Source organism: Corythoichthys intestinalis, chromosome 20, assembly GCF_030265065.1.
Source record: "Corythoichthys intestinalis isolate RoL2023-P3 chromosome 20, ASM3026506v1, whole genome shotgun sequence".
Taxonomy (NCBI): domain Eukaryota; kingdom Metazoa; phylum Chordata; class Actinopteri; order Syngnathiformes; family Syngnathidae; genus Corythoichthys; species Corythoichthys intestinalis.
Genome location: NC_080414.1, coordinates 29,672,913 through 29,692,397, shown reverse-complemented (window position 1 = coordinate 29,692,397; position 19,485 = coordinate 29,672,913). Strand labels below are relative to the sequence as shown.

Sequence of the window (19,485 nt, the reverse complement as noted above, 5' to 3'; positions counted from 1 at the left end):
CATAAAATTCACCAGCTCTGGCACATGCTATGACAGGGGTATTTCAAATGTACATGTATATGTTTATTAGTTTTTAAAGATATCCAAATCGATTATTAAATTATGTGAGGAAAAAATAAAATTTAGTAATGAGTCTTTATATCCAGTTCGGATAGAATCACGGGTCGAGGCCAACCACTAATAGTATGTATAATAATAAATAATCTATCAATACAAAATAATTTTACATAAAACTCTTCCATGCCACTATTCTCCATATATATCCCAATTTTTTGTGCATGCATATACACACATATACTGTATATATATATATATATATATATATATATATATATATATATATATATATATATATATATATATATATATATATATATATATATATATATATATATATATATCCATAAAAATACATATATCAAGATATAGCCATATAACAATATCCGTCTATAAACATATATGCGCATACATACCTATATACAGACATACACATGTATACATACACATATAAACCTCCATTATATAAACACATATACATATGCATACACAAAAAATATAATAATATCCCAAATAAACCAACTAAACCAATATCCAAATATATAAACCTCCATAAGCAAACATCTATATATATACCCTCAAATACAGTTATCCATATATAAATATATATTACCCAGTTAGGGTTAATTAACGTTAGGGTTAATTTCCTATAGGGCTAATTATAGTTAGGGTTATATATGTTTTATAGGGTTATATTCTCATAGGGTTATTTTCAATTAGGGTTAGGATTCCTAATAGAATTACAAAAAGCATGTATAGAGAGTATGCTTAGGACAGGAGTGGGCAAACTATTCCACAAAGGGCCGCAGTGGGTGCGGGATTTTGTTCCAACCCATCATAAGGGCAGCCTTTCACTAATCTGGTGTTTTACAGGTGGGATCAGTTGATTGCAATCAGGTGGTTCTTGTTTCTACTGAAACCTCATTGGTTAAACTATCTTTGCTCAATCAGTTAGAACAAAGACTAGGACCCACTGCGGCCCTTGAGGACCGGTTTGCCCACCCCTGGCTTAGGCTCATTGTGCTGTTGGAAGGTCCAACATCACACAAGCCTCAGCTTTGTCAATGATTGCATGACATTTGCATCCAAGATCTCCTGGTATTGAACTGAATTCATAATTCCTTGCACACGCTAAAGATTCCCTGTACCTGAAAAAGCAAAACAACCCCAGAGCATGACTGACCCCCCCACCGTGCTTCAAAGTAGATAGGGTGTTCTTTTCTTTAGAGGCATCATTCTTTCTCCTCCACACGCACTGTTGATCCATTGGCCCAAAAACTTTGGTCTTATCACTCCAGAGAACAGTATTGCAAAACGTTTGTGGTTTGTCCACATGGTTTTTGGAATACTTCTTGTACTTTGGAGTCAGCAGGGGGGTGCACCTGAGAGTTCTTGCATGGAAGCCATCATTTCACAGTGCGTGTCCTATTGTCTGTGATGAAACCTGAATACCTCCCTATGACATGTCCTGTTGTAGTTCCTCAGCTGTCACCCGTGGATTTTTCTCCACCTTTCGCTTCAGGTATCGCACAGCAGTTGCCAACAGTAACCTCTTTCTACTCTTTCTTTTAAACTTGTTGACTATGCTCCCCATTGTGTCTCTTGAAATTTTTAGCCTTTTGCTATCTTTTTATAACCATATTCTTGCTTATGTAGTGAAATGACCTCCTCTGTGAGCTTTTTTGACCATTCCTCGGACTTCACCATGTTGTAAAGATATCATTAACTACCAAGAAGAGCCATGTGTCACAGTCCTTTTAAATGTGCTTAATTGCTGCTCATTAGGGTTCCGTTCACATCTACAGATGTTTTCATCAGCTGTTTGACAACATCTGATAGAAACCTTTGTTCTAAAGAGTGGTGGACTTGGTAGGTTGAATAATTTTGTCAATTAGGTAATCACAGAAAGGTCAATAATTGGAATATTCCCCAAAATATTTTTGTTATTTCAGTTGTAGATGGCGGAAAACACAGACAAGACTGAAAAAGCAGTTTCAGTTTTTACACCCCTCTTTAGAATAAACTGCTGTATTTTATGCCAAAAGAACTGTTGTGTTTGATAGAACAATATATCTATATCTGCTGCCATAGCAGATTCATGGCACATTAGGCCCCTGAACGATTTTTAATTTGTCCGTTGTACCCTGGAAACCCCCGTTTACAGACGTCGCACAACCGCTTTTGTTACAACCCAGTCATAAAACGAAGGTAATTAATTATACCTATTATTCAGAATGTCATTTTTAGCTTAGAATCATTAATTGATGTGTAATATTTCATTAAAAATAAAAAACTTTAAAAAATGATTCACCTGCATATTTTAAACTTCTAAACAAATAACGTCACAATAAAAAAAATTCTGTCTGTAAAAAATTCCCGGATATCTACTAAGCTTGAGAACAATAAACCGATACGACCGGATATCCGGTTTTACAGGTGAGGGATACAGATGTATCGATAGTAAAGTTACCATTCGACAGTAATTGGCCATTAAATATTCAATGAACCGATAGTAGAGATAGAATTCGGCTATCGCGAGCACAAGAATCGGCTTCTAATGCCTACTTCAATGCATTGCTTAGTATGACAATAATTTAGCTTTTACTTCACATGCTGCGCTTGTGTCATTCACCACACAGCGCACTTAGATCGAGACCGCAGGCATGATATAATATGGACAAGCTTACTCACAGTCGTGGTTGCCTCAACTTCCCATGCATTTCGGCAGAAACGCTACGAGTCACCGTCATTACCCAATCATCACGGGCATGTCATAACAACGCGAGAGCTAACGAAACCACTGTAACGCACGCTCCGTAGCATTTTCTTCACAGCCCAAAATGAAACTAGTAAGTGGCAACGAAGCAACATGCTAAAACAATGGACAGTGTGATCACCGACGCGAGCGACGTGCAGCGATTGATTTTCAACGCACCCAGGAAAACAAAAGTGGGACTTTAAAGTGATGAAGGCAGCCAGATCTGTTCGCATGGGACAGAGCTTGTGTGAAGTGTGGAGCGGTACAGAGATCGTGAGATTTTAACCCTGAAAAATAACCCACTACAATGGTAGAAAGGGCGGCATATTGTTTCCACGAAACGCAGTTTACTTAAACATGAACATGTGGATTAGTTGATCTTCCTCAAGAAAAATCTGCCCTTCAAAAAAGATATGCACAGTGATGAGGAACAAAAAAATGAGGAAGCACAGGCGCCATGTTTTTATTCCTCCAATTATACCAGTCGTAAAGCATAATTTATCATTTATTTATGATGACACTAGCAGGTTTAATTCTTTTTTTTTTCTAGCGCTGCTGCATATAATTAATATTTTTGTTTGTAAGATGTTTACGTTGAAAGTTTGCACATAAATTACTTACCTCTTGTGCTAAAAACACCAGGAAATACATTAATTGAGTTACTGCACTTTATTGTTGTCTGTCACTGGAGTTTTATTATCAATCCCATCCAACAAAATGACGGTCATATAGGAAGCCTTTTTCTTTTCTTTTTTTTTTTTTTTTCATAAAAAAATAAAACATAACATCAGTATGAAATTTTGTTGTTTAATTTTGCTATGTTAGAAATGTGGTCTTTTTATATGTTTAAAATACTGTACAAACACACACAACAAATATTTACTATCGTATCGTTTTCACTCTATCGAACCGTATCGTTCTTACACTGTATCGAATCGCTCGGCCTTAAAAATCTATCGTTTTTTAATCGAATCGTAACCTGTGTATCTAGATACATATCGACTCGGCTTCATGCCAGAGATTCCCAACCCTAATATCTATCTTATAACTATGGCTTAATTGTATTTTTTGTTTTGTTACTGTCGTATTTTCCCCGATATGTTAGATGATAAATCATCGATCCAAAAAAAAAAAAAAAAGTTTGAAAAAGTAAATATGTGAAAAAGAAAATCTCAACCACTCCTTGATGTCTGCGATTTCTCCATCGCGACCCTTGTTATATTACTATGTTCACCAAAAAATCCCCCAAAAATCCTGCTGTGCCCATTCACATCTCTGTCTTGACACTTGGTGATACACGCTACATGGAGTTTTTGGATCGAAACAAGGAATGTACGCGATAATATCTCGTTAAAATCGTGGCGTCTTTAATTGTGCTCTCGCGTGCTCTCACCTCTAGTTAGGGTTTTGCTTTATGTATATATATATATATATATATATATATAATATGTACATTTAAATGCCCTCCTGTTCAATTTTTTTTCCCCCAGAAAATTGAGATATTATGCTTTCCAGTGATGTATCACACATGCATACAGGACAATTTTGAAATTTGGTGGTCTCAGAGCGGAACTTCAAGTCACCTGAGTGTTTTCGGCCATTTATCTATTTGATATGTCATTATTTGATGTGATTACAAACAAGATGAGGTAGGTTGAATTACGTGAGGGGTTGAATCATTTTGAACACAACTGTACATACAAAGTAAGTTCCAAGGTTTAGCTGATCTCAAAATTTCTTTATTTCCTAAGTTTAAGAGTTTATATTTTATGAGTCATACACCCAAAACAAAAACTACTACGTTTGAGTGCAGCAAGCATCCCAAATCCTTTATCATATTGGAGGTGGACAATATTGATTTCCCCCTCAAAGGATCAGCAAATGGATGTATCGTTGTGCTCTGAATGCGAGCACACAAACCAATTCAAGAAGCGCCATCACCAAACATCACAAGAGCTCCCTGACTGATTGCTATGTCTGATGCATGTCTGTTTAGCAGCTCAGACGCACACATACTTATGAGAAAGGGAACACTCTTCATCTTCAAGGTCAAGAGCCAGGTTGTTGACTGATGGAAGCGACACCACCAGTCCCATAGTATACACATGTTGATCTGTCCCCAGACGTGGCCTGACGGAGAGACATGAGACCGACGTTGCATTAAAGCATCATTGCACTTTTTGTATCTGTGTGTGGTGCGTGCATTTGACGTGCAGGGACGTATTTGCAGGCTGGACAAGCCTCAGCTTTGCCAAGTGTGTAATCCAAAACCAGGCCAATGATTATCTATCCTCCCTGCGAGTGCTGACTCAATTCTGATTTATGATTTGAATGAATATTGATTTTTCCAGGAGCTCTTTTTTTCCTTCTTCTTCCAACCCCCTCCTCTCTTGCTCTCCGTCCATTTCGCCTTTTAACAAAAGAGTGAATGATATATGTGGATTGATTTCCAATCAATTATTTTTATTTTCATTTTATTTAAGCCAGGACAAATTTCAGTGGCCCCCGCAGAGGGCAATGCATCTCTATCAATAGCGATGTACCTCATTACTAACTGGCCTTCTGATAGTTGGCGGGGAAATAATGAGCAAAGGTTTATTTCAGAATCTGTCATGCCGACATAAACATTGTCGGGCAATAAATTTGTCGCTGGAGTCTTTACGTGACACTCATAAACAAATACACTAAATGAATGTGTCAGCTCATTTTCAACCAAATGTTGCTCCTTAACCCTTTGGAGGGCACTCACTGAAATATGAGTATGTTTTTAAGATTTTTAGACTTTTGGGACTTAACAGATGTATAACAGAGGGAAAAAAATATTTGGTGACTAATCCAATATGCAGTAGTGACTTCTGTACATTAACTTTTAGGGGTTCTGTTGTCAAAAGTTAGTGATATGTTTGTTTGTTTTTAACTCAGAGAAGCAGATCATTAAATGCAACAAATGTAGGTTCAGAATTCATACATAATTCTGATGTCACATATTCCTACGATTATTATTTATAATCGATTAATTGGATAAATGTCACTTTTTTTCAATTACCTTCACATTTGAACTTGTTTTGAAGTTGTTTTAGGCATGTTGTAAGTAACAATAAAGATGAAATGGATGTGCAGTACGGTGGCTGAGTGGTTAGCACGTCCGCCTCACAATTCTGGCATGTTCTCCCCGTGAATGTGTGGGTTTTCTCCAGGGACTCCAGTTTCCTCCCACATCCTAAAAACATGCGTGGTAGGCTGATTGAAGACCGTAGGTATGAGTGTGTGCGTGAATGGTTGTTTGTCTCGTTGTGCTCTGCGATTGGCTGACGACCAATTCAGGGTGTACCGGGCCTACTGCTCGTTGTTAGTTGGGATAGGCTCCAGCACCTCCGCGACCCTCGTGAGGAAAAGCGGCATGAGGGAGAGTTAAAATGGATGTCTATTTTCTTAAAGAATATTCTATTACAGATTCCTGACTGTACTGTACTCTACAACTGTAATGTTTTAAGCACAAAAAACTTTTTAATAAAGCTTAGGTAATAAAACATGAAAAGAATTTCTTAGTACATAAATCAGACTGATGGCTGATTGTTTTTTTTTTGTGTGGGCAAATCACTGATATAAATTGTCATTGACTCATTTAGTTTCTTTAAACAAAGTGAACAACAAAGTTCAATAAGAAGGAGGGAGACTATAATTGATCCATTTTATTTATCAAATAGTTTTTCATAAATACAGTCCAAATCCAATTTGAAAGCACATTCTTTTGTATGACAATTTACAGTTTGAGTTTGTGTTAGAAGCAGACTCTAAACTGTTAAATGAATGGGTTTATGTGTGAGGTTTCTTTATAAAAAGAAATGTGACTTAACTAAGAATAACTCAAGTGCTAATATGCTTCCCCAAAACATAATACAAACGGACACTTAAGACACTGATTAGCATAATTGATAATTGGCTTAGCGCTCAGTGCTAAGTAACGTCTCATCAACAAAGAATACAAACAATGAAATTGGCTTCATTTACTCAGAGGCACACTGGATCTAACAACACAAAAGACAATCTAAGTCCCGACACTTCCTAATATTATTGATTCAGCAACCCAACAGCAGCAGCTGCAGTTGCAACAGTGAAATCTCTCTCTCTTGGCCAAATCACTGTCACGCGCGCAGCCTTGCATTACACTTAAACAAGGACCCAAGCGGGACTGCTAACAGCTGCTGGCAAAAATTGATTAATAAATTAGTTGGCAACTAATTTGATAATCAATTTTAATCGATTAGTTGATGCAGCCTTATTCCTAATCATTACAATCTTTATACCATCTGCTTCACTCCCAATTAATTTAAATTCCAACAGCTCGGGAGCTCGTGTTGCCAAAAAAACTATCATAAAATTCAGCCAAGGACTTCTTACCTTTTTATAGTGACCAGTGAGAGGTCCAATATTGCTAAATTGCACCCCCCCCCCCCAAAAAAAAAAAAAAAACCTTTATAGAACAACTCACTGATTGGGTTGACAGTGATGCATTAAATGGGTCACTCCGTAATTGCTCTTTCCTTGCGGCTACTTGCGGGCCTGGAATTACATAACGATGATAAAGCTACAGACCTGGCCTTCCAAGATAAAACTGCCATGCGAGGACCTTGCGCATTCTCTAAATGCTTCATCTAAGACGCCTTCTGAAGGAAGTGATTACAGTAGAGCAGCCCACTAATGCTCCAGCGGGACCTGAACATGTACTATGTTATTCATCAAATACATGCTGGGGAAGCCTTGGCAACTTGGAAAACGCATGAGTAATGACCAGGCATTATTGTGCAATGAGGAGCAATGCATTTTGCTACATTTCATGCGCTGTGACAAAAGGAGTTTTAGCAGCTCCACTAAATGGACACTTTTCAAATCAGACTTTCCATTGAGTTCTACAAGGACACAATGAATAGCCTCTTTTGAAACATAAAAGAAAAGTGGAATTCCTGCGCGGGGCTACTGAGTCCAGCTCCAGGCTGAACAAGACATCCCTCCACCATATGACTAAATCAGATGCCGTGGGTGACAAATACGGCCTCACAGCTGAGAGCAACACAAAGACTGCTCAGTTGTCTACTTTGCCAGTGTCAGAAAATACTGCCACTTGGAAAACAATGGGGTTCTTGTGTTAGAAATGTTGTTTATCTCATCAGGAGATAGCGTGCCAGGTCGCGGTCTAACTTCACACTCTGGACTTATGCAATATTTACAGGAAGTGGAGCCTGGCACACAGACAGAGGAAATGATAAGAGAATGTTCTGAGTGACGTTGAGCCACTACCAACTGGAATGTCATGGAATGTTACAAGCGGGTGCATCATTCATGAAAGGATACAACAAGTGTCACCATTCAAAATAAAGACCTTTAAGACTTCACAAGAGTAAATACGTCCTGTATGCCAAGCATGGTATGTTAAGGGGAAGTAAGGCTTCTAACTTAAATTGCAAGGTTAGGAGATTTTCTAGGCTCATCCTCATCCTAAAATAATCTCAGGCAGGTTTATAAGAGATGGAATTTTTAAAAGAACGCTGACATGGGCTGACTTTACCCTCTACTATCAGTAAATGTCCTCAAACTATATGCAAGATTTTCGACTAACATAACGACAAAATATTTATGAACGAAATAGTTTCCTTTATTAGGCCTGGATCAGTTGATGGGTTTGTAAATTTAGCCTAGCATCGCCTTAATGTCACTTTATATGAGAAAAAATATGCCATGCCAGTACAGTGAAACCTTGATTAAGTCACTGGCTGCAATTGACGGCCATACACGATCAATCTGAACCTGGAGGTTAAAATGGATTGGGCGTCTTCTATTGAGAAACTAATTTCAATCCACAACAGAAGGAATAAAGAGAAAATGTTAGGATGTCTATCATGCATGCGCGGGTATATTAAGGGGAGTCCAGGGGGGCATAGACCCCCCCCCCCCTTTCTGGCCAAAAATGTAATTGCATGGAATTGACTTGCCATTATATGAATTTAAAATTAAGACTTTCCCGGTAAAATGTCCAAAACCGCCTGAGGACAGAAACAAGATGGATATACGAAATTTACTAACAGGATAAATCTTGTTAATTTTATTGCTGACATCGCGTTTTGGGGTCATCAACATGTCCCCCGCCACAAAAGTTAACTCGGCCTATGCTATCATGGTCAATGGTACTGAAAGACTTTTTCATTTTGTCAACTCTGCTTGTAATTTTGTCCATTGAAATAAGTTGAGAAGCCATTCATAGTTTTCAAACTCCTCACCACCATGCTTTTGTGGAGTGTTTTTAACAGGGGCTGTCCAATCGATTAGCTGATTTTTGTTTGCTGTCTGATCACGGATTCATGCCCTTTAATTGCCCAAATATTGCATACTAAAAAAAGAAAAATCATTAAGCAATCGCTAATTACTTGAAAAACCTGTACGTCGGGTCACTCGTAAGTCAAGGGGCCACTGTTTCTAGTGCTATTAAAACAACTGAAACAAGGGCGTAGGTTTGCATAGGGACAGTCGGGACATAACAATACCAACTTTTCAGGATGCTCAAATTGTCCCCACCTACTTTTAAGCAACCTTATTTGCATTATATATTGACTTCAGTTATATAGCTGATTAAATTGTCTTCCCTTGTGTTATAAGAATAGAATTGACCCTACCATTATTAAGTGAATTATTTTTATTATGTTCAGACTTACATTAATTCCTTTTTACTTGCTGAATGTGTCAGTTCATTTTTCCCCCTCAAATGCACATTTGATTGGCTGATGGATTAACCCTCCCAGCCCACACACACGTGCACTTACAGCCCCGAAAGAAATAAAATTTGTCGACAACATACCGCCTCTTCCGCCCGCTTTGAAGAGGAGGGATATTAGTTTTTTCGGCCAGCAGCCGCAGCCACTGTCGTAATGTAAAAAGACATAAATGTTGTGGAGGTGGAAAACACATCACTAATTTTAAACTGAAAGTCCGACCTACATCAGAGCTAGCATAACATTAAACTGTGTGAATTTGCGAACTTGCAAAACTCGAGTCAGAAGCTGCTTATAGTGTCCTACTGTATGTGTTTTCTACTGTTAAAAATAATTAAAGTGTGAGAAATATAGGGAACCAAGGTGTACCCACTTCTCCCCGATTTTCATTTTGTTTATGTGGTCTTAAAGCAGTCCAAAGGTACTTTCATTTTTTTGTTGAGTTTGACTGTGCTTGTGGACCACAGCAGTTGTGTTTTACCTGAAGGAAGGCTCCAATTTTTGTTATTCCCTGACTAAGAAGTTTTTTTCAGTCATATTTAATTCATTTACACAGTCAATGTTGAGTGGTCTTAAGACAAATGTTTATTTTTTGCATTCCTGGATAGTTAAGAGAGTATTAACAAGTGTGTTTATTATGTATGGTAATATAATTTATGTTCCAATATTTCAATTTAAATTGGCTGATAAACATCAGACATTTATTCTGGAAGTTTTCAAAATATTTCTCTAGTAGTTTTTGTAAACAAAGGTATGAATCAAACAGTGTAACACCTCAACCAATGCATATGAAAGTTTAGTATAAGTCAATTCAGATTTATTTTGCATTGCTCATTTAGCTTATGGTTCATATTCGGAAGAAGTGTAGTCTTGATGACCGTTTTGCCAATTTGTTTGGTCTTACTAATGTCGCATTCCCGGCAAAAAGTGTGCACGCAGGTTTTGCTGTTATATTGTCCCTACCAATGTTGAGACCAAACCTACGCCCTTGAAGTAAAATCTACTATTAATGGCCCAGGAATAAACTTTGAACTTGTACTTGCTAAATTGAAAGGTTTACTGTAGGCCCTATATGAGACTGCTCACTCTAGTTGAATATACTACAGAAAATGAAAACTACAAACTTCATAATGAAGTAAAATCTTATTCAGGAACAGTAGAACATTAAATTACTGTTTATTATATGCAAAAATACTCAGACCAAACTTGATAGTTTCCTTCAAACTCATAAAACTTGTGCTTATATAACAAGTCAACAGTTCCAGCAACCAGTGTCCCAAAACAAGAATATGCTGAAACCTCTTTTTTTTCCTTTTTTTTTTTTGGAAAGCACTGTCAACACACTCTTTACCACAGATTTGGTGAGCTCATAGCGTTTAAACGATTCTGTCACAGTGCTACTTGAGAGCACTGAAACAGCGAGCGGATATGTTTTCACAGGCAAAGCAGTTTCGGCTCACATGCGCTGTCTGTGGTCAAACATGAAGCCAGCAACACAGACTGGAGTGGAGCAAGTGGCCGTACGCGTTCCGCGCTTATATACATGCTAAAAATAACTGACCAATCAGCCACGAGACAATAGGAGTCAAACCCTCCAATCAAAACAGAGAGCGAGCCCAATGAGTGCTGAGGTCTCTCTCGATTGGTCAGTTGTGATATCATTTGACATGCAGGAGGCTGCTAGCTGCTGATTGGCTGAAGCGGAGCAAGCGTCATCCTGCCGTGTGAAGGGGGCGGGCTTGGAGGTTTGAATAGGGAACTTTGCAGAGCCAGTAGCTCTCCATCTAGTCCGGTGCAGTGTTTGCAAATACCTTAAACGCCAAGCGAGAGAAGAAGGAGGGGGACGGAAGGAGGTTGCTTGAAAACAAGCGCTGCTTCGTTTGCGTCGCATGCGAGTTACAGCAAGGGACACTCTTCACTCCGTTTCCTCTCTGGCTTGATTTTTTTCTTCCTCACAACACATTTACAGATCAAATAGGGTTACTTTGACAGAAGATCGGGAAAATGGATGTTCTACCCATGTGCAGTATCTTTCAAGAACTTCAAATAGTTCACGACACAGGCTATTTCTCCGCCTTACCGTCACTGGAGGAGTACTGGCAGCAGGTGAATATGTCATTTACTATCTACAACTAACTCACTCAATAGCATACGCGTTCTCACATGTGCGTGGTTATAGTTCAGGGCAGTCAATCGCTTGTGATTAGATGGCTTGGAAATGGGCGCTTGAAACGAAGTGGATCACTGTGTCACGTCTGACAGCTGGAAGTCCAAAACACCCGCGTGCATGTGTAGCTTTGCGCTGCGATCTTGCGTGTGTGTGCACGACTCCACAGTACTTCATTCAGTATTTCGTACTGTTTCTTCATTTTACGTGTACGTTTAAACGTACTTTGCCTGACTTTCATTAAAACAAGGCACACTCATACGATCCAGTAGACAATTTCTGCATTCAACGAGTAGTGATTGACGCTTTCAGATCCAATGTCTATTATCTTGTCTGAAGTTTGAATTTCGCCTCCCCTGTAGCAAATCTGATGCAATCAAAATATTACCATCGGGATGCGTTGTAGTTCCACGCTAGCACAAACACCAACCATATGATACTACGTATACATTTTTGACAGTGGCAATGTATTTGGATGTGTACAGGTGTATCGGATGTCATGGTCAATGTGTTTTTCATCTTTAAACCGGAATCGACGGTACTCGATAAGAGCATATCAAATTCCAATTCTCCAGTGGCATGCGTGGAAGCAAGCACAGCTGGGAAACATTGTTAAAGAGACAGAAATACACATATGCCTGCAGGAAATATGTATTCTACATGAACCTAGTCAACGTGGCTGTCTCTGAGCAGCATCTAATGAATGGCCCTGCCTTTCAACTTTAATGGGCGCTGGAGTAAATTGGAGCTTGTGTAGTGTGTAGCTGACACTGTGAGGAAGGATGTGATTGCATGTCAGAGGTACGCATGAGGAAAAGCAGCTGAATAGCTCATGTTGGCGGGTAGCGGAGGGGGGGTGTTGAGTGGCTTCCTTAAAAGGTATCTAAATTTGTTCAGTGAGTCATTGGGCCACTGAAATGACAATGCTGAGAGCTGCAGTATGTATTACTCAATGAGGAAGATGGTGATTAAATGTCAATATTATCCTGTTCCCAGTCACAGGTTAAGATTAATATTGTCTGCTGTAATAAGTACATGAAGGATTGACAATTTCAAACTGATAATACTACAACATTTAAAAAAAAAAAAAAAAATTGTGGAATCTCACAACATTCAACTAACAGCATTTCTAATATGTTAGATTGTGAAATGTAACTAAGAAACCTAATATATACACCATGCTGTGGCCATTGACTGCATAATCTGCTACAATTTGTTGGTGATCATTTCTTGCTGCAGGCAAGTATTCCACTGCTTTCAGTGTTTTGGGCTTGTGAGCACATGCATCATTTAGAATGAACCCCCCACAGAAGCTGGCGTGAAAATCGTACACTCTGCAGGGGGTTGTATTATAATTCATGTTTTCTCACTGTACTTTCTGGTTTTGTTGTCATTGCTTCAGACATGCTTGGAGCTGGAGCGCTATCTACAGAGCGAGCCTTACGTCTCCACTCCTGATCTGAAGTTTGACGGCCAGGAGGACCTCTGGAGCAAGTTGATCTTGGCCTGTGGGGATAAGGCTAAAGTCGAGTCTGACCCCAAACTTCCCCCGGGCCCCCAAGAGGAGGACAATCACGATAGCCAAATTTTTGACACCAACAGTGTGAATTCGGATGCCAGCAGTGAAGCGTCAGACAGTTCTGAGGAGCTCTCGCCCATGCACAGCTTTATCTCCAACCCTCTCGGCTCTGCCCTGGTCGGCTCTGGACCTTTTAGCCCGTCTGTGATCAGCACTCCACCGTCCTCGCCAGAGGCCAACTCTGAGCCCAGCGGTGTGGTGAGCGGATGGGTCGGCTTACACGGCGACTTGCACTTGCCGGCTAAAATCCGGAGCAACGGTGTGGCCAAGAGTTCGGAAAAGACGGGACTCACCTGCGGGGATGTTTCACCGGACGGCAGGAGGAGGATACACAGGTGTCAGTTCAACGGGTGTCGCAAGGTTTACACAAAGAGCTCCCATCTAAAAGCACACCAGCGCACTCATACAGGTAAGTTGTACACTTGACTTGCTAAATCAATGTATTTCCAGACATAAAAACTCTTTTAACTAATCGAAGAAGCTACTAATTCAGACATCGACCACAAATTGCACTGTACATTCAATGTGTAACGTAATTAAAGGTCCACATTGCATGATGTCCTCAGCTGGTGCACAGCGGCATTAGCTCTGCATGACTGGATACCTAAACTGTGACCTAATCTATGTGGAATGTGACTGACTGTCCCAGTGAGAGAGCCAAGCAAGCAGGAGTAAGGGGGAGGGGTTCCACATTGGAGATAAAAGGACTTGAAAACAGATTGAGTTTCACCATGGGAAAGGCAGAATGGGCTGGCGGTGTGTTATGGGGGGATTTCACCGAGTTTGGGAGGCTTTCAGTGGTCACTTTTTGATTTTTGATTAAAGGCGTGAAATTGCAGGGTAGGTTTTCTGGTTTCAGGTATCTCGCTCTCACACATTCTGCCCTAAATCACCGGCAGCATTCCAAGCATGCTTCCTGTTGCATTGAAAGAGTAAAACAAAACATGCAAGTCATCCAACGGGTTCCGTGGAATCCGTCTTGGGTGACTCCGCATTACTCATAAGGCCGGTTTCACCCTGAGGCATGATTGATTTTGACACCCAAGCTAAAAGCTCAGCAACGGTCTTGGTTTAAAAAAAAGAAATATATATATATATATATTGGTGTGACTTCTAATCCGTTTATGTCTGCTCTTTTCAGGTGAGAAGCCGTACAGGTGTTCATGGGAGGGCTGCGAGTGGCGTTTTGCACGGAGTGACGAGTTGACCAGACATTTCAGGAAGCACACTGGGGCAAAGCCATTTAAATGCAGTCACTGTGACAGGTAAGTTTGGTCTATTTTACTGCCAATAGCAGTAGTTTCACACTTATAAGGCAAGCCAACGATTTAGTCAGACAGCTTGATTGGAGCATTTTTTCGGAATTTTTTTTGGTGACTTTTTTTTTTTTTTTAATTTCTGCGAAATCAATCAAAGGTAAATCATTTAAGCCTATGAGGGGGTGATTGAGACCGTGCGTTTCTGTTTTCAAAGTATTTATTCTCCTCTTTAAAGCTATGATCACAAAGACTTTAAAGAAATCCGTTACTGGGAAAACATAACAATGAGATATCAAGGGAAACAGGGAAAACATGTCATGACTGGTGCACTGGTAGCGTAGAGGTACTCTAAATATTGTTGCCTTAAATGCGTTTAGCGTCATTTTGGAACCTGGCCAGTGGCTTATAGTAGTCTTATTGGTGATTTGGTTAGGAATGTTTTTGTCAGTAAGGTGTAAAAAAAATCTTTTGAGGCGGCAACAAATTCGACTATGTGGCAAACTCCTACGCAGATAGCTGGATAATAATATTGTTCCACTGGAGTTTAGTTGCTTCTACTTGATCACTATTGGATATAAAGTTAGAGACGAGGAATATATTCAAGAGTAGATAATTCATGCAGACGGATTTTCTCGCAAACAAAAAATGCATGTAGTGAGTCATCATCTTTAACATTTCTAATATTATGCATTGATTATTTTACAGTGATCCCTCGTTTTTCGCGGTTAATAGGACCCCCCCTCCGCAAAAAACGAAAATCCGCAAAGTAAAGGCAAAGCTTATTTAAATGTTATCAAAAATAAAATAATCTAATTAAGTTTTTTTCCTTTTTCAGATTTAACAGCATTGGAAAGAAATACATATGTTTTTCCCCCCAAAGTATACTGTATTTTCCACACTATAAGGCGCACTGCATTATAATGCACACCTTCAGTGAATGGCCTATTTTAAAACTTTTTTTTTCTCATATATAAGGCGCACTGCATCATATGGCACAGTAGTAGTAGTACTGGTAGTGGTAGAGATAGTAGTGGTTGCGTTATGCATTTACTAGATGGAACTGCGCTAAAGGGAATGTCATGCCATGATGAACAAATGTCGATCCATATTATAAGGCGCATCTGATGATGAGGGGCACTGTCTGCCTTTGAGAAAACTGAAGGCTTTGTGCGCCTTATAGTACGGAAAATATGTTAATTAAAAAACAAAAAAAAACTTATATGTACTGTATATGTATCTTTAAAAAAATAAAAAAATGTTTTCTTAAGCACTGTAAATGTAATAATTATGATATAAATGATAAAATATATAATATATATATATATATATATATATAATGATTTGTACATGTATACATGCATGTATCTTAACATTTTTAAATAAAATACTGTATTTATTTAATTTTAAAAAATCCGCAATGGACTGAGGGCGCAAAGTTTGAAGCGCAATATAACGAGGGAGGGATCACTGTATTTGTCAACCAAGGGACCGTTGTAAAAAATCAAGTATCGTAACATCTGAAAAAAAAAACATTCATTTGTCCTTGGAAGCATGCGCCTCAGCCTCCAGCTTCTGCTCCACTAATGTTTTTTTTTTTTCCTCCACCTCTTTCCCGTCCCCAGATGTTTCTCCAGGTCTGACCATCTGGCTCTTCACATGAAGAGGCACATCTGAAGCCGGGGTGAGCACCAAACCAAGCAACACAGCGGAGGGCAAAAGTTTTTTTTTTTTTTAAAGGGGAAAAAAAAACACAGTCTCCCTACCAGTCTCTTGGTTGAACTTATCCCGAGTGGTGGGAGTGTGTTCCAGCCAAAGCATGCTGTTTTGCACCATACTGAAAACCCAGTGCCTCCGGGACCTCACTTGAGAGGAGGGATGCCCTGAAGGTTGCAACAAGTGGACAAAATCATCAATGTTAGGGAGCAAGATGCAGAGAGCGATTTTTGATTAAAACGGTCAGGAAAAAAAAGAAGAAAAAAATGACAAAAGAATGAATGATTTTGTTTGTATGGTGCATGATGTTTCGGGGAAATTTCCCCTATCGGACAGCTGATACACTGGTACTTTGCAAAAACTGTCTGAAGTGAGCACGAATGTACTGTGAATGACTGGCATCGGCTGCCTGCCCTCTTCCGGGAAGAAATGAGGATTCTGGGAGGGAAGAAGAGAGGATGGATGGCTAGTTGGATGGTCTGAAGGGGCTGGCACCGACGTTGCTGTGGACTGAGTGGGGTTTCTGGGGGAAACATTCCAGTTATGTTTCCCCAGTGGCAGTCTGTCTGGCACCTAGACTTGGGGGTGAGAAGTTTTTCTATCACAGAAAAACAAGTCACCTTTCTGCATAGACCAGGACCGAAGCTCACCCCCATGGTCGCTGTATGAGATGAGTTTTGTTTTTGTTTTGGTGTTTTTTGGTGCAGCTACTAAATGTGCAATGTGTTATGTAGCCTGATTTCTTATTTTTTTACAAGCTACAAAGCTTCATTTGTAGTCTAATTGTATAAGCTGTGTGCTTAGAGGTATAACACAACTATATCTTCAGTATCATAGACAGGTGTTGCATGGTTCTAGGGTTTTTTTTCTTCCATTTCCCATTTCCACTATAATCAGGACTGCAAATAGTTTCAATTAGGGTGCAGCTAAAATGCAAATGGTTAAAAAATGTTACAATATTGTACATAAAGCCTTGATGATTCCCTCTTTTTTATTTAACCAAATCCTTCTCATTCCTGTGTTCATTTCACCAATGCTTGCTTGTTCTATTCATTCATCTTCTGCCTTGGGGTAACAATTTTGGAATTTTTTTGTACTTTCTTTCTATCTAATAATGCACTGTTGACCTGAATGGTGCCTTATGCAAGTGACTGCCCCGAGGCAGTGGTTGAGCACTTCCCTCGGGAGGTCGTATTTGTTTATATGGGTGATTTGACAAGCTTGATCAAGGCTCAATTACAAATGTCTTCACTTTGTGTTTGGTGACAGCGATCTCTTGTTTCTTAACTCTGGTCATGAAAGTACTTGTTTTGTTTTTGAGTCATAGCACAGATTTAGCTACAATTCTGTAAATACGTAAAATGCTGTATGTTTAGAGCACTTATTTTTTTTTTTTTTGTTATTAAAGATGTCAACTACTGTGTAGTATGTACTGATGTCCATCAAACACAGCTCAAAAGGTACAAAAAGACCCCACCATCATTTTTAAGTTGATCCTTTTCTCACTAGCCCCCCTTCTTTTTGTCCCTTTTATGCCTGCAAGTGGGACTGAAGAAACGGCTAAAGATTTATTGTAATTAACAGGCTGCAGTTGGACAGGCCTCGCCTTGTAGTGCCTCACAGTAATGAATTGCTAAAGGCTTTGTTGGCATGGAATCTGTCACAGACTGCTGACTGTGGAGGTTGGATATTGACCTGTCTGGGAGCGTTGTTTTAGCGAGGCAGCAACAGTATTATGAAAATCAAAAGCGTGATCAGGCCCTAAAAGGAGAAAGGGGGTGGGGATAAAGATCAACCATTGACAGCGCTTGTCAAAGTTAAATCAGAAGACCGAGACAAAACGCTAACTGCCTGAGTATTATCCGCATCTCGAGTTGCAATAGATACTTGTCTAAAGGCAGAGGCCGCAATTCACGCAGGATTAAACGATCTATGCCACCTTGCCAAAAGGAATCGGATGTCGTGCTGCAATATATAGATTTCAGACGGGCGGGTGCACAAGGACGTGTACAAACTTGAAAATACGATAGATTAGAGATAGCTGGCAGCCGATACAGTTCAAATCGTAATTGAGCCTTGAAACAGCTCTGTTTGCTGACATCATTTTCACTCGACGTCGTCTTTCATGCCACTATTCCAGCTCTTCTGTCTCACACAAACACACAGCTTTGTTCTCAACTGAATCTTTGTATAAAAAGGAAAAAAAAACTTTTGTAAAATTGTTATGTTTATGCTTTATGAAATTTTTATTTGGAATTGTTTTGCAAAATTGTTATATTTCTGTATGAATGTATTTTTTATTGGAATAATAAGAAATTCTTATCTGACCTTGCTTCCTTTGTCTTATTTGTTAAGTCTTCTCTATTTGGTTATGTTACTGTGAGTGTGTTTTGTCCTGCACTGACGCAAGACAGATTAAAGTTAGTGCGTGGGTACCAAGGCTACAAAAGTGACAATATTGGTGTCAGCCACTTGATGAATTTAGAAGAGAGATGTTGAGCAGAAACCCGTTTGTGCAACATCTTTTCTTCAATATTTTTTTCAAAAGTTCCTGTGTACTGTCTCACCTTTTCCTGACTTGTAAATAACTATAAAAATAACAGCTTTGCTAAACATGAACGCCCAACACACTTTGTCTCCACTCCACCCAAATAAAGCACCCCCAGAAAAGTTTCCTGCAAAATGAAGCCATATAGTTGAAATTCCATGAGCTCCCCATTCCTTAGAGCAAGCAAGTGCTCATCAAAGCAGTATAAATAATTTATCTCTAGTTCTTATAGCCCATGGCATTTAATTATGGAGCCACTTTCATACATTTGTTTGATGATTACTTTCTTCAACGCAGATAATGATACAAAACAGCAGTGGATAAACCAAAGAGCCGAGTTTAAAAGTTACAAACTAACGAGAAATAACATGCTCCCTTGCTTATGGTGATGACCTAGAATGGGCAGGCAACTTATTAGCTCCTCTGATTTCCAGTAAAAGCCCTTTGCTTTTTAAATGAGGTTTGCGAGCGGTTGGTAATTAGCCCATTTTTTAAGAACCTCCCAGATTTGGCACGGAATGTTGTTTTTGCCAGCGAATGCTGCGGCTCCTTGATCTGCCCCACTTGGTTTAACAATTTATAATCTACCTAGAGTACTATGCATATTACAGAAAATGCATACAGAATACATTTGATTCAT

General features: G+C 39.3%; 1 protein-coding gene and 1 long non-coding RNA gene across 2 annotated transcripts in view; one reads left to right on the top strand and one right to left on the bottom strand.

Moving 5' to 3' along the window:
* Positions 1–2,848, bottom strand: part of LOC130908438 (uncharacterized) — a 52,055-nt gene extending 49,207 nt beyond the window's left edge. Inside the window, exon 1 of the long non-coding RNA XR_009061600.1 lies at positions 2,749–2,848. This is a non-coding gene — a long non-coding RNA (uncharacterized LOC130908438). The remainder of the gene's footprint in view (positions 1–2,748) is intronic.
* An 8,499-nt stretch (positions 2,849–11,347) lies between these two features.
* On the top strand, positions 11,348–18,624 carry klf6a (Kruppel like factor 6a). The gene is made up of 4 exons (XM_057824982.1): positions 11,348–11,685; positions 13,149–13,734; positions 14,467–14,590; positions 16,207–18,624. Exons 1-4 carry the CDS (start codon positions 11,584–11,586, stop codon positions 16,256–16,258), a joined length of 864 nt encoding a protein of 287 aa, XP_057680965.1. The 5' UTR covers positions 11,348–11,583; the 3' UTR covers positions 16,259–18,624.
* The last annotated feature ends 861 nt before the right edge of the window (positions 18,625–19,485 follow it).